At 39.3% G+C, this 12,504-nt stretch overlaps 1 protein-coding gene across 34 annotated transcripts in view; it reads left to right on the forward strand.

Moving 5' to 3' along the window:
- Positions 1-12,504, forward strand: part of MADD (MAP kinase activating death domain) — a 121,668-nt gene that overhangs the window by 104,317 nt on the left and 4,847 nt on the right. For 23 of the 34 annotated variants that reach the window (XM_048852044.2, XM_075129572.1, XM_075129577.1 and 20 more), the window contains 3 exons: positions 1,027-1,133; positions 4,357-4,426; positions 10,238-10,284. In XM_048852044.2, the coding sequence (XP_048708001.2) occupies positions 1,027-1,133; positions 4,357-4,426; positions 10,238-10,284 (224 nt within the window). The remainder of the gene's footprint in view (positions 1-1,026; positions 1,134-4,356; positions 4,427-10,237; positions 10,285-12,504) is intronic. The other 11 variants (XM_075129586.1, XM_075129590.1, XM_075129592.1 and 8 more) reach the window with 1 other exon arrangement.

The raw sequence follows: 12,504 nt of genomic DNA on the forward strand, positions 1-12,504 counted from the left end.
CCCCACTATATATTCCACTGTATGCATCTGATGAAGTTAGCTGTAGCTCACGAAAGCTTATGCTCAAATAAATTTGTTAGTCTCTAAGGTGCCACAAGTACTCCTTTTCTTTTCAGGACTTATGAGCAGAGGCTGAGGGAACTGGGATTGTTTAGTCTGCGGAAGAGAAGAATGAGGGGGGATTTGATAGCTGCTTTCAACTACCTGAAAGGGGGTACCAAAGAGGATGGATCTAGACTGTTCTCAGTGGTACCAGATGACAGAACGAGGAGTAATGGTCTCAAGTTGCAATGGAGGAGGTTTAGGTTGGATATTAGGAAAAACTTTTTCACTAGGAGGGTGGTGAAGCACTGGAATGCGTTACCTAGGGAGGTGGTGGAATCTCCTTTCTTTGAAGTTTTTAAGGTCAGACTTGACAAAGCCCTGGCTGGGATGATTTAGTTGGGAATTGGTCCGCTTTGAGCAGGGGACTGGACTAGATGACCTCCTGAGGTCCCTTCCAACCCTGATATTCTATGACATGGGGGATTCAAGAAGCCCTTCTTTCTTTGTGGGATTAAGAATATTTCCATTTTATTTTCACCCCATTAGGACACTTCTATGTTCATATGAAATTGCAGGAAATTCAAAGCTCCAGGTGAATTTATATTTGCTCTGCTTCTGCTGAAGGTTAATGCTGTGTAAGGTGTCAACCACTGTGGTGTATCATACAGAAAAGAGAGCTAACTTAAAAAAAAAAAAAGCCATGACAAGTACAGACTCTGAGCTAGTCTTTTAATTTCCCTCACACGTTACAGAGCTTTACAGACACCAGCAATGAAATATGTGATGGTGTTTAGAGCACTCACTGCTAGCCTTTAATCAAGTACTCTACACTGTACATGTCATAAAAGCACCAATCCACTGTTGCAGTGTACATTACGTGGAGTTTTTGCTTCAGTCACTCAATAAATGGAGAGTATTGTGCAGATCACTCTATTTGATTCCTTCCTGCCCTTCTTCTCTTTGTTTGTTATCATATTGCAGGACCTGAATTGGGTGGTGAGTTCCCAGTGCAGGATATGAAAACTGGTGAAGGAGGGCTTCTGCAAGTCACACTGGAAGGAATTAACCTGAAGTTTATGCATAGTCAGGTAGGAGGGAATCTTCAGCAAGAGTATGTGAGCATGAAGCTTTTCGCAGCACCTCTGCATTAATGTATTTCCTCTTCCCTGCACCACCATGGGGAAAGGGTAGGACAAAGGGGAATATCGCCTATATTCTCTAAATATTGAAATGAGAGATTCTCAGAGTGTAGACATCTATAGTACATTTTTTAAAAAAAGCAAAAGTAGTTGTAGAGGAGGGTATTAACTTTGTTTCTGGCTGCCAGAATTCTGTAGGTGCACAAGAATTAACTGGGACTCAAAATACTAAAACAGCAACAACAAAAAGTAGGTGGTAATCTAAGCTGCCATCATTTATCATGTAGTGAGCTCTGACGTTCTGGTGGCACAGTTTTTGCCATCAGCACGGTGTCTGTAAGATTAAGCTAGGTACATTTGCAGGTATTTCAGGTAATTTTCTTCATCATGTTTAATTTTTGTATTTTAAAAATGGGGGAGAGTCTAAAGTTCCAGACAAGAAAATAGAATAAGAGAATGACACTCTCTCACATTGAAGACGAAGATGAGAATAAATTACTGATTTTTCCCCCCTTTCCAAATAGCAATCTATCTGTGGGTATAGAGGAAACACAAATAGAATTGTTTTATCATTTTCTTCCTTTCTCTGGATGTTGTTTCATTTGCTTTCTTTAGTCCTTGTTTTTGTTTTTTGTTTTTTTGCTTTGTGTTCATGTTTGTTTTGCATATGTCATTAGAGGTGTGCTGTGCTGGACAGTAGAACCAGTTTTTAGTGGAGGGTGGGGTATGTGTATGTGAGAGAGAGAGAGAAAAGCTGCTGTCAGTCAGTCCCTTGTGGAGTGTGTTACCTTTTCCTCTAATTAAATCTTCCCTCTACTGTTTCCCCATATAAGCCTTGTTCCTTTTTACGTTCACTTGCTTTCAAACTGAGGGGAGAGCATCTGCACCCCTCAAGACACAAAATGAAACTATGAAAAACATAGAAAGGAATACCTATTAACCTTTTGTGTAAACCTGTTTTCTTATAATTGGTGACCTTTTAGAGTAGGGGAAGACTATCCCCATGAGAGGTTACAAATAGTCTACTAATTGGTAGGTTGTTAATTCTTGTTTTATTTTCAAGGATTTCACTTTCCTAAAAATGGGAAACTCCCATAAATTCTGCCACTTGGGGAAATGCATCATCCCTTAGTTTTTGTTCAAATGAGCAAGATGCCTCCAGGCCTTGCACTGACCATTTTTGGGCTGCTAGATCATTAATATTGTATCTGATCTATTTGAACTTTTCCACTGAGGTCCTGAATAAAAAAGCTTGAGCTGCATAATATGAACCGTAACAGCAAATGCTACTGCAATCAATGGAAATGATCTAAGTGGATAAAAAATAGATAATTATCCCCTTATAATGCCCTTATTCCCTCTTCCGTGTATCCCTCCGAAAAGAGAAAAATAGAGGGTGATAAAATTTTTGACAAACTAAACTTCAAAAGAGCGCAGGTAAACAATGTGGTGGGATTAATTTTCTATTCCCTGAATACTTGGTTGTGAGAAGGAGGCAAGTTGCAGGTTTGCTGACAAAAAAAATCTCAGGTTTATTTTCTGGTAATGAGGAATAAATAACCTGGAATCATATGTTAGATCTTCTCTATTATTGGAAACATCATCTGTACTTGAAAATCAACTTACCTTGATTACCCTCAAAATGCGAATTGATCTATTTACAGAAGGCAGACATAGGTAAGACTGTTTCTAAAAGAGACCTTTTAGCTGGCATGATCTTGGGCCCCCCCTTGCCTTTCTTGTCCAGGTAATGATTTGGGGATTAAATGAAAGTAGTTTGTTACTGGTGGTGTAGTGAAAAGAAGTGCTCAGATACCTTTCTGCATTTTCTGTTTTCCTAGTAGATTCAATTTCTCCAGTAAATTTATCTCTAAATCCACACCTGAGCTTGCAGCTTTGTAAGTACATAGCAACTGAAAAAATCACTGCAGTTCATTGCTATGCAGTCTTTCAAGAATATCTCTAAGGTATTGGTAGGAGACTTATTCAGGATACTGGAGCAATCTTACTCTTCATATGTATGTTTCCTGCCTGAAGAAACAAATGTTCTAGGATCTGAGCATAATGCTGATTCCTGATCACCTTCCTGTACCTTCTCCTCATGCCCACAAGTTGTCTCTTGGCCTGAAAGGACTAACTGCAGTTATGCTTTTCCAGAATGTGGATGCACATCAGAAGAGATTGTTTAATTGTATAGGGCATTAACTGGACTCGTTGAAGTCGGAGAATTTACTGATTTGCACAAAGCTGGCATCTGTGTCCTAGAACATGGGAAAAAAATGATTAGTGTGATCTGTGAGAAGGCTTATTTTCCGTTTTTGGATGCTTATTTTTTAAACCAAAGATCAGTCAAAAACAGTTCTGTTTTTCCCCAATGGGTACCCAACTCACAGTGGCTCTGTGGCATACTGTATGAAATGAACAAACAAAAAACAAATATCGGAGTCTTCATGCATGTTTTTTAAAGATTAAATCAGTGCTCCCCAAAGTCATCGTCTGGATCAATTTCAACACTGACTGCACATACCATGTAAAATCTACAAACAGTTTTGTTGCTAAATCTCAATTGCAGTGCTGTCTGGTGGGGAAGGGTAGCAGCCCTTCCCCCATTAAGTTTTGACTGGTGGATGGTCTAAGAGAAGCAGCATGAGGGTGGGAAGCACATTGCCCCTTGCCTGCCCTCTGTGCTGGAGGAGGATGCATGGAGGGGCAGAAACCAAGTGGGATGGACCTGGGCCATAAATCGTATGCCAAATTTGGGAGCCAGCCATTTCTTGTCCCCCTTTTTGTTGCATTTAAGGTGTGTTGGTTTTCTCTTTGCTATAATTCAATTGAGTGCCTGAAGGGGTAGCAATGTTGGATATGTCAGAGTTACTAACTCCTTCGTTTCTCTTCCATGCTTTCTCCTCCTGCAAGGAGCGGAAGGTACTCCATCTTCTGCTGTCTTCGCTTCTTAGCATTTTAAGTTGTTTGTTAATTTCTAGCATTGTGGCAAATTTATCTTTTTTAATCTCCCTGTATTTATGTATTAAACTATAAATGAAGTAGTAGTATGTGCTACAATGTTTCAAGTTATATCAGCCGTGACAGTGTTTCTTTTTGTTTGTTTTTTTGAATAAAAAGTTGTCCCTCACTTACTAATCTTGTTATTTTCCTCCCTGTTTTGTTGTAGGTTTTCATAGAGCTGAATCACATTAAAAAGTGCAATACTGTGCGAGGAGTCTTTGTCCTGGAGGAATTTGGTAATTACATTATTTTGATATTAGGTCTGTACTCACATGGCAGTAACTCAAATTTCCGGTCCTCAGTCTCAGAGTTGTGTTCATTAGATCAGTGGTTCTCAACCAGTGGTATGCATACCCCTGGGGGTATGCAGAGGTTTTCCAGGAGATACATCAACTCACCTAGGTTTTTGCCTAGTTTTACAGCAAGCTACATAAAAAGCACTAGTGAAGTCAGTACAAAGTAAAATTTCATACAGACAATGACTTGTTTATACTGCTCTATATACTTATACACTGAAATGTAAGTACAATATTTATAACCCAATTGATTTTATAATTATATGGTAAAAATTAGAAAGTAAGCAATTTTTCAGTGATAGTGGGCTGTGACACTTTAGTATTTTATGTCTGATTTTGTATGCAAGTAGATTATAAGTGAGATGTACCTCACAAGACCAATCAGACTCCTGAAAGGGGTACGGTAGTCTGGAAAGGTTGAGAGCCACTTCATTAGATGGTAGGCAGCTTCATAGAGAGAGAGAAATATAGATTGCATCTGAGAGACTGACTGACTAGGAGGATTGGTGTCTTGACACTATCAGAGTAAACTTGTAGATTTTCATAATCCTGGCTTGTAGCCTAGATGCACGTTGTCAGTATGCCATTGAAGTCACTTTGTGCAGCATGGATAACAGTAATGAGTCAATGAAGTGGGAGGTGCTTAGAAATTATTTCTTCAGAAGTCTCCTCTCCTCAGAAGTCATGATCAAATGTGCCATATAATATTCCGAGACAGATTGTTGCTCACAGTGAAATTTCCCCTTTGCTGCTTCAGGCAAGTATTATTTTTATTTTATTCTGGAAAAAGAGGATGTTTCTGGACTGCAGTTTAGTCAATGATTTTATTTTCAGTGTCAGATTCGTGGTGGAGGAGAGAGATGATGGTAGAGAAACTGGAGAACTAGTGCTATTTGGCCAGTGATTGCAGTTAAATATTATCCTCTTAAACCCAGACTGGGCAATATTCAGGAGTTTCCCAGTATCAGTGTGATTCATGATATTCTGAACCAGAGTCTGAAAAAATAGGGGTCTTTTAAGATTTTGAAGGTTTATAAAACGTCTGAGTCTTTCACACCCTCTGAAATGGTCCTCTCAAGGATTCCAAGCCTGGAGTGGTTTATTCTTTCATCTGTGGCTGCACATTTGTTGTTTAGATCTTCACAGAAATGTGAAACTTTTCTTTTAAAAAGGTTAAATTTACAAATTGATTTCAGTATTTGATCAGTGTTAATTTTTTCTTACATCCATCATTTCAAAAAAAACACTGTCTTGGTTTTCAGACGTTCTGGTTCTTTTCCACTGCTTTGGATTAAAGGGCACTGACTGATGGATCCTCTTTCCTAATATTCTAAGAAATAAGAAAAGGAGTACTTGTGGCACCTTAGAGACTAACCAGTTTATTTGAGCATAAGCTACAGCTGTAGCTCACGAAAGCTTATGCTCAAATAAATTGGTTAGTCTCTAAGGTGCCACAAGTACTCCTTTTCTTTTTGCGAAGACAGACTAACACGGCTGTTACTCTGAAACCATTCTAAGAAATGTAACTGATACTGGGATCTGAAAGCTTCATGTCCTGATCTTGACTTCTATACTGCCTCCTTTCTGTTCTGATATCAAGTCCTTCGAATGACACCATTGGATGTCATGAATCAGAGTACAATGACTGGAAGGCAATTAAGCCACTGGCTAAGAGACTTGATGTGTCATTTCATGAACAGGTTTTTTCCCTTTACCTTTTCTGAAACTATCTTGTCACACACACACATCTCAGAACAATGAATGCAACATATGGAAAAGTTTGGGATAGTTTACGGATGCTCCTGGTAAGTGCTGGCTTGAAGGTGAAGATTTCCACACTGTGTGGTTGCCTAATCCTCTTGTACCATATTTACCCCAAATAGGCAACAAATTTATTATAGCATTGCTGTTAGCAACCACTTAGGGTTGCAAAATAGTAGTGATAATAAGTGCACAAAGCTGAGAGATCAGAGCCCATAAAATCTGCTAAAACCATAAAAGGTAACTTCCACTACCCAGACATTTAGCTGGTCAAATGTCACAGTTGGCCATCATTGGAGGGACAGTTTGAGACACTGTTGCTTCTTCAAATAGCTATTTCTGGACCATGCACAAGAAGAGGCAACATTTGACTTGATACAAAATAATACAGAGAAGTTGGTTCAAAAAGTAACTCTAGTTTTAGCCACTAAGTAATAATGACCGTACCATAAATGAATTTCAAGTGCATTGTGGGAAGGATTGTAGTGAACGTCAGTATTGTGACACTCAACTTTAGGAATGGCAGCTTTAGAGTAAAAAATCGGGAAGCAAGTTAGAAAGAAACTGAAGACAAAAATTAAGAAATTAAATCCTTAGAAGCTATTTAAGCAACTTGATAAATCACAGAAGGCATTCCTACCCCTGAACAAAGTAGGGAGCAGAAAGGCAAGAAAAATGTGCTATGGTTAAAAGGCAAAGCTCAAGACGTTAGCATGCTATCCTTTAGTTCAGATTAAACAAATTGAAAGGGACGTAATCTGATGGCCTGTAACATTAAAGGTGGAAATTAAGATGGAATTGTAAGATTAAATAGTTAATTGCCTTTTATTTGGTCTATGAGTTTTTGGCTATTTTAATGTGTCAGAAGAAGTCTGCAATGGAGTTATTGGTCCACCAGATTACCAACGAGAAAATGAAAGGAAGGTAGACACTGCCGAGAATCTAACCTGCTTTCCTGTACAGAGACCAATGGAAAGATATTTCCCCTAGAGCTACACTTTTAAAGATAATGAAGATGAGAAACGATTAGACTCTATGCTTAAAAGAGAGATGACAATAAATCACTAGGAGAAAATGGTAATATTCATCCAAGAGTTCTGAAGGAACTTAAAAATTAAGTGAATGAGCTGCTAACAAAACTCTAAATCTTAAAATCAGCTTCTGTGCTTGAAGACTGGAGATGTAGCCACGGTTGTACTTTAACAAAAGGCATGAGGGCTGGCTGATCCTGGAAATTCTAGTCCAGTCAGCCTGACTTAATTATCAGGAAATTTAGTTAACTTTAATTATTTTTGAGGTTTTAGTGGTTTCCGAGCATGGTCTTTTTAGTGGGAGTGTAAGAAGTTGAATATCACAAGACAGTAGGAAATTAAAGGCCATTTGTAAAAACAAGGTTAACATGGCAAGGTGGATGTTGGAGATGTGATTTCAGACCAGGGCCCAAGTGAGAGACATGGGTTGTTGTCCACAAACGGGAACAAAGATTTAAAGGAAGTGAAGAAGTGTAGGGCTCTTACTTCTGGAATTTGAGTTACTGCTGTGTATTTGTGCTTTACTTTCTCGTGGCCCCTTCATCGCCGCTGCTATGAAAACCTTCATTCTCCAGCAGGTAAAGTGATGTCCCCTGAAATAGTTCTCTGCTAGTGCCATATATTCTCATTCACAGGGCCAGAGGCTGCAGGATGGTGCTCAGTAACTTATCCCCTTCATCTTCTTAGTTTAACAGTATTGAGTTAATTTTATTGTTAGAAGAAAAAAAATTAGTATGATTTATATATTCTGCAGTGCTAGCACTTTGAGCTCTGGGGGTGTAACCCAAAGCTTTTCTCTTCTCTCCTTCCTAACCCCACCCTCTCAGGAGTATTTTTTTCCCACTGGAGGGCTACAGGGGAGTCATTAATTTGATGAGAGGGTGACTTTAGTGAGTGTGAAAGGAGGTGGTTTCTTCCCTAGGTCCTCACCCTGCTGTGTATTTGGGAATCAGGGACATTACAGCTTCCCTTCTCTCCTTCCCTCATGCCACCAGCTCCTTCCAGCTTCCTCTTCCTGCTTTTGAAGAGTATATGAACAATTGTATGTTATCCAGTGAGAAATAAGATTTGTACATCTCTGTAATCCTATCCCATTTGGCTGTGCACCACCTCACTCCCCCTTTATCCCCTGGTGACATGGAGTTAATTTGGAACATCTGGTGCCAACGGGTAAGGCAGCTTGGATGTGCACCTCATTCTCTTCCCAGCTCTAGCCACTGGTGTCATGGGGCAGTGCAGCCTGGGTATGGACTTTACCCAGTTTTCAGCCTCTGAAGTAGCTGCCTCTGTCCAAGAAAATGGAGACTGTCAAAGGCAAATATTTATTTTTAAACAAAGGCTGCATTTTTCATGGGTCTTTCCAGGGATGTTGATACTGTGATACACTAAGATCAAATCCTAGACATTGATTTTTATTAGAGTCCCTTCTCTTTGAACCAGTCTGCACTGCCTAGTTTTGACTCACTAGAGTATGAGCCCTCTTTCCATATTACCTTTTGTTGTGTCATATCATAATCAAACGGGTGACAGCTGCATGGCTAGGTTTTGGTGTCCATTTCTCCCCACCCCCAGCTCTTCATGTTGAGCTCATGTTTATATATTTTGCCTGTTACTGTCTTTCTGTCACTAGGTTCTATGCTTTATAAGATATTCACTCCTCCTTCCCCATCTTCCTCTATTAAACTGGTTCTTATTTGGTCTGGTTTTGAATAATTTATGATGTTTACTTTAAGATTTTTGTTGTCATACAGAAATTCCCAGGCAGGTTTCAGCCACTTTGAAAGGAAAGGATTCAAAATAAAATGTCTTTTTGTTGTTCCTTTCGTTTTAAAAATCTAAACTTGCCTTTTTTATGTTCGTAGTGCATCATTATACTCCTTGTGCTCTGTTTGTTCCCTATATTGTCTTTCCATGAGATTTGTGCACAGCATCATTCACACAGACTCAGAAGAGTGGGACAGAAGCACAGTGCAGGTGGAACATACTAATGGGAGGGTTGTAGCTTTCAGCATGGGGCACTTTGGGGTAATGAGAGCAGAGGGTAAAATTTTCCTTTGCTATTCTGTGCTACATTCCTCCTGTATTTGTCAGCGACAGTGCAAGGGAGCAAAGGCTGAGCTTTCCTGGTAACAGATTGTATCTGTGTCATCGACTGCAACTCTTGCTGATGTTTCCTTTAATACACCTAGAAGTCAAATCAAGCCTGATATTTTGAGGGCCATGTGTAACTGAAATCTTGTATGTTGATAGTTTTGAGTAAGTTTGTTCATAAAGCAATGAACATTTTCCTTGAGGTCTCCAGATAAACTCCAGAGTACAGGTGTTAGACTTAATGAAATTGGTTCAGTGAACAGTGTCCAAGATACAGCTGGCCTGGAGGAGAAATAGTCTTCCATTCTAGAAGATTGGTTTCTCCACAGTCTAATCCCCATTCTTTTACGGATTTAACTGAACCCCGTGCAGAAGTATCCAGTCAGACTACCACGTAGCACAGGGAAAATTCAGATTTCTAGAGGGTACACTGGGGAGCAAGCAGTTAAAGTAGCAAAGTGGCTTTAAAAGAGATGTTGGTTTAGACTATATGGTTGTGCTGATAAACAGATTTTACCATGTGTTCTGCTAACAGGACAGGAATTAATTGCACCAGCAACGCCAATGATGAGTCTGAGACACATCAAACACTTACTATTCGTTTTTCTCAATCAAGGAGCCAAAGAAATGTTTTATGCCATCTTGAATTACATAACGTGTCATTGCTGGTATCGTCAAAAGATCATGATAGTATAAATATAGGGAAAGAATAGTATCTAAAAGTGAGGAGTAGTGAGGTGCCCTGTTCCTGCAGCTGCTGTCTGTGTGCCTCCCTCCCCCTTTCCTTTGGGAACATTGTGCTATTTCTTTCACTTTTTCCTCTCGTTTTTTGAACTTTTTGTTTTGTCTCTTACCCGTCCGGTTTTAGTTCCTGAAACTAAAGAAGTGGTGAGCCACAAGTACAAGACACCAATGGTGAGTGAACTGTCATGCCTTCTAGTTCTTTTAGAGGGTATATATTTAAGTTCTCATACGATGCCCATCACTCTGATATCTGAGACCACTCTTTTGTCCTGCAGTTCACTGACTTAATGCCATGTGGGATGCGGTTCAGACTGCTCCTCCAAATGGAGGTTCTGTGGAAGAGTGTTAGTAGAAAATTTGAGTGAAGACAATAGAAATTGGGATCGCAGGATTATGCAGCCTTAGAGCTACAGTGAAACACAACCTTCTCTTTTGTTCTAGCTCTTGTACAAAGAGACTGTAGCTTGGTGCTTCCTACTTCTATAAAATTAAGGGAGATCCTGAGGCAGCATAGAAGGGTCCATTTTAGAGAGAGGTTAATTAGTGAATTTTTTCTAATGGATTATATTTGTGCTGTTGATAAGTGTTGAATTGATGACTCTGCAGACCAAAGTGCCTAATCCACAAAACAGATGAAAGGTGGGTCTGACTTCTGAGCATAAATTGATCTCTAGCTGAGTTCATGAAGAATTCTCTCCATTTGGTATAATACTGAGCAGTGAGATACATAAAAGGGATTTTATACCCTCAAAAGGTATTGACTCCCGTGTGAAAAGTATTGATCCCTGTCAGACAAGATACTAGATGGATGAGTTATTGAGCATTTCCATTGTATCAGTTTCCATATTCTTAATTGTTAAACACAAGATAGCTGTTAAAGATCATACTTACTGTTTTTAATTACATAATATATTTGATGGTCAGCCCTGTGTGTGCTTGTAAGTGGGAAACGGAAGTCAAGGATTATAATCAGAACTAACTTGAGGAAGTTAGCTAAACCGAAATTAAAAGGTACAGTGCCAAAAGTGAAATCCCTGCTAGCTGCATGGAATTTTTTTTAAAGACACCATAATAGAGGCTCAACTTAAATGTATACCTCAAATTAAAAAACATAGGAAGAGAACCAAAAAAGTGCCACCATAGCTAAACAACAAAGTAAAAGAAGCAGTGAGAGACACAAAGGCATCCTTTAAAAAGTGGAAGTTAAATCCTAGTGAGGAAAATAGAAAGGAGCATAAACTCTGGCAAACGAAGTGTAAAAATGTAATTAGGAACGCCAAAAAAGAATTTGAAGAACAGTTAGCCAAAGATGCAAAAAGTAATAGCAAAATTTTTTTTTAAGTACATCAGAAGCAGGAAGCCTGTGAGGCCACTGGACGATCAAGCTGCAAAAGGAGCATTCAAGAATGATAAGGCCATTGCAGAGAAACTAAATGAATTCTTTCAATCGGTCTTCATGGCTAAGGATGTGAGGGAGATTCTTAAACCTGAGCCATTCTTTTTAGGTGACAAATCTGAGGAACTGTCTCAGATTGAGGAGTCATTAGAGGAGGTTTTGGAACAAACTGATAAACTAAACAGTAATAAGTTACCAGGACCAGATGGTATTCACCCAAGAGTTCTGAAGGAACTCAAATGTGAAACTGAAGAACTACTAACTGTAGTTTGTAACCTATCATTTAAATCACCTTCTGTACCAAATGACTGGAGGATAGCTAATGTGACGCCAAGTTTTTAAAAGGGCTCCCGAGGTGATCCCAGCAATTACAGACCAGTAAGCCTGATTTCAGTACCAGGCAAACTGGTTGAAACTATAGTAAAGAACAAAATTGTCAGATACATAGATGAACATAATTTGTTGGGGAAGAGTCAACATGGTTTTTGTAAAGGGAAATCATGCTTCACCAATCTACTAGAATTCTTTGAGGGGGGTCAGCAAGCATATGGACCAGGGGGATCCAGTGGATATAGTGTACTTAAATTTTCAGAAAGCCTTTGACAAAGGCCCTCACCAAAGGCTCTTAAGCAAAGTAAGCTGTCATGGGATAACAGGGAAGGTCCTCTCCTGGATTGGTAACTGGCTAAAAGATAGGAAACAAAGGATAGGGAGAAATGGTCAGTTTTCAGAATGGAGAGCAGTAAATAGTGGTGTCCCCTGGGGTCTGTATTAGGACCAGTCCTATTCAACAGATTCATAAATGATCTGGAAAAAAGGGTAAACAGTGAGGTGGCAAAAATTGCAGATGATACAAAACTACTCAAGATATTTAAGTCCCAAGCAGACTACGCAGAGCTACAAAAGGATCTCACAAAACTGGGTGATTGAATTTCATCTGCCATTTTGTTGCCCAGTGTGGATAAATGCAAATTACTGTGCGTTGGAAAACATAA

Source organism: Caretta caretta, chromosome 6, assembly GCF_965140235.1.
Source record: "Caretta caretta isolate rCarCar2 chromosome 6, rCarCar1.hap1, whole genome shotgun sequence".
Lineage (NCBI taxonomy): Eukaryota > Metazoa > Chordata > Testudines > Cheloniidae > Caretta > Caretta caretta.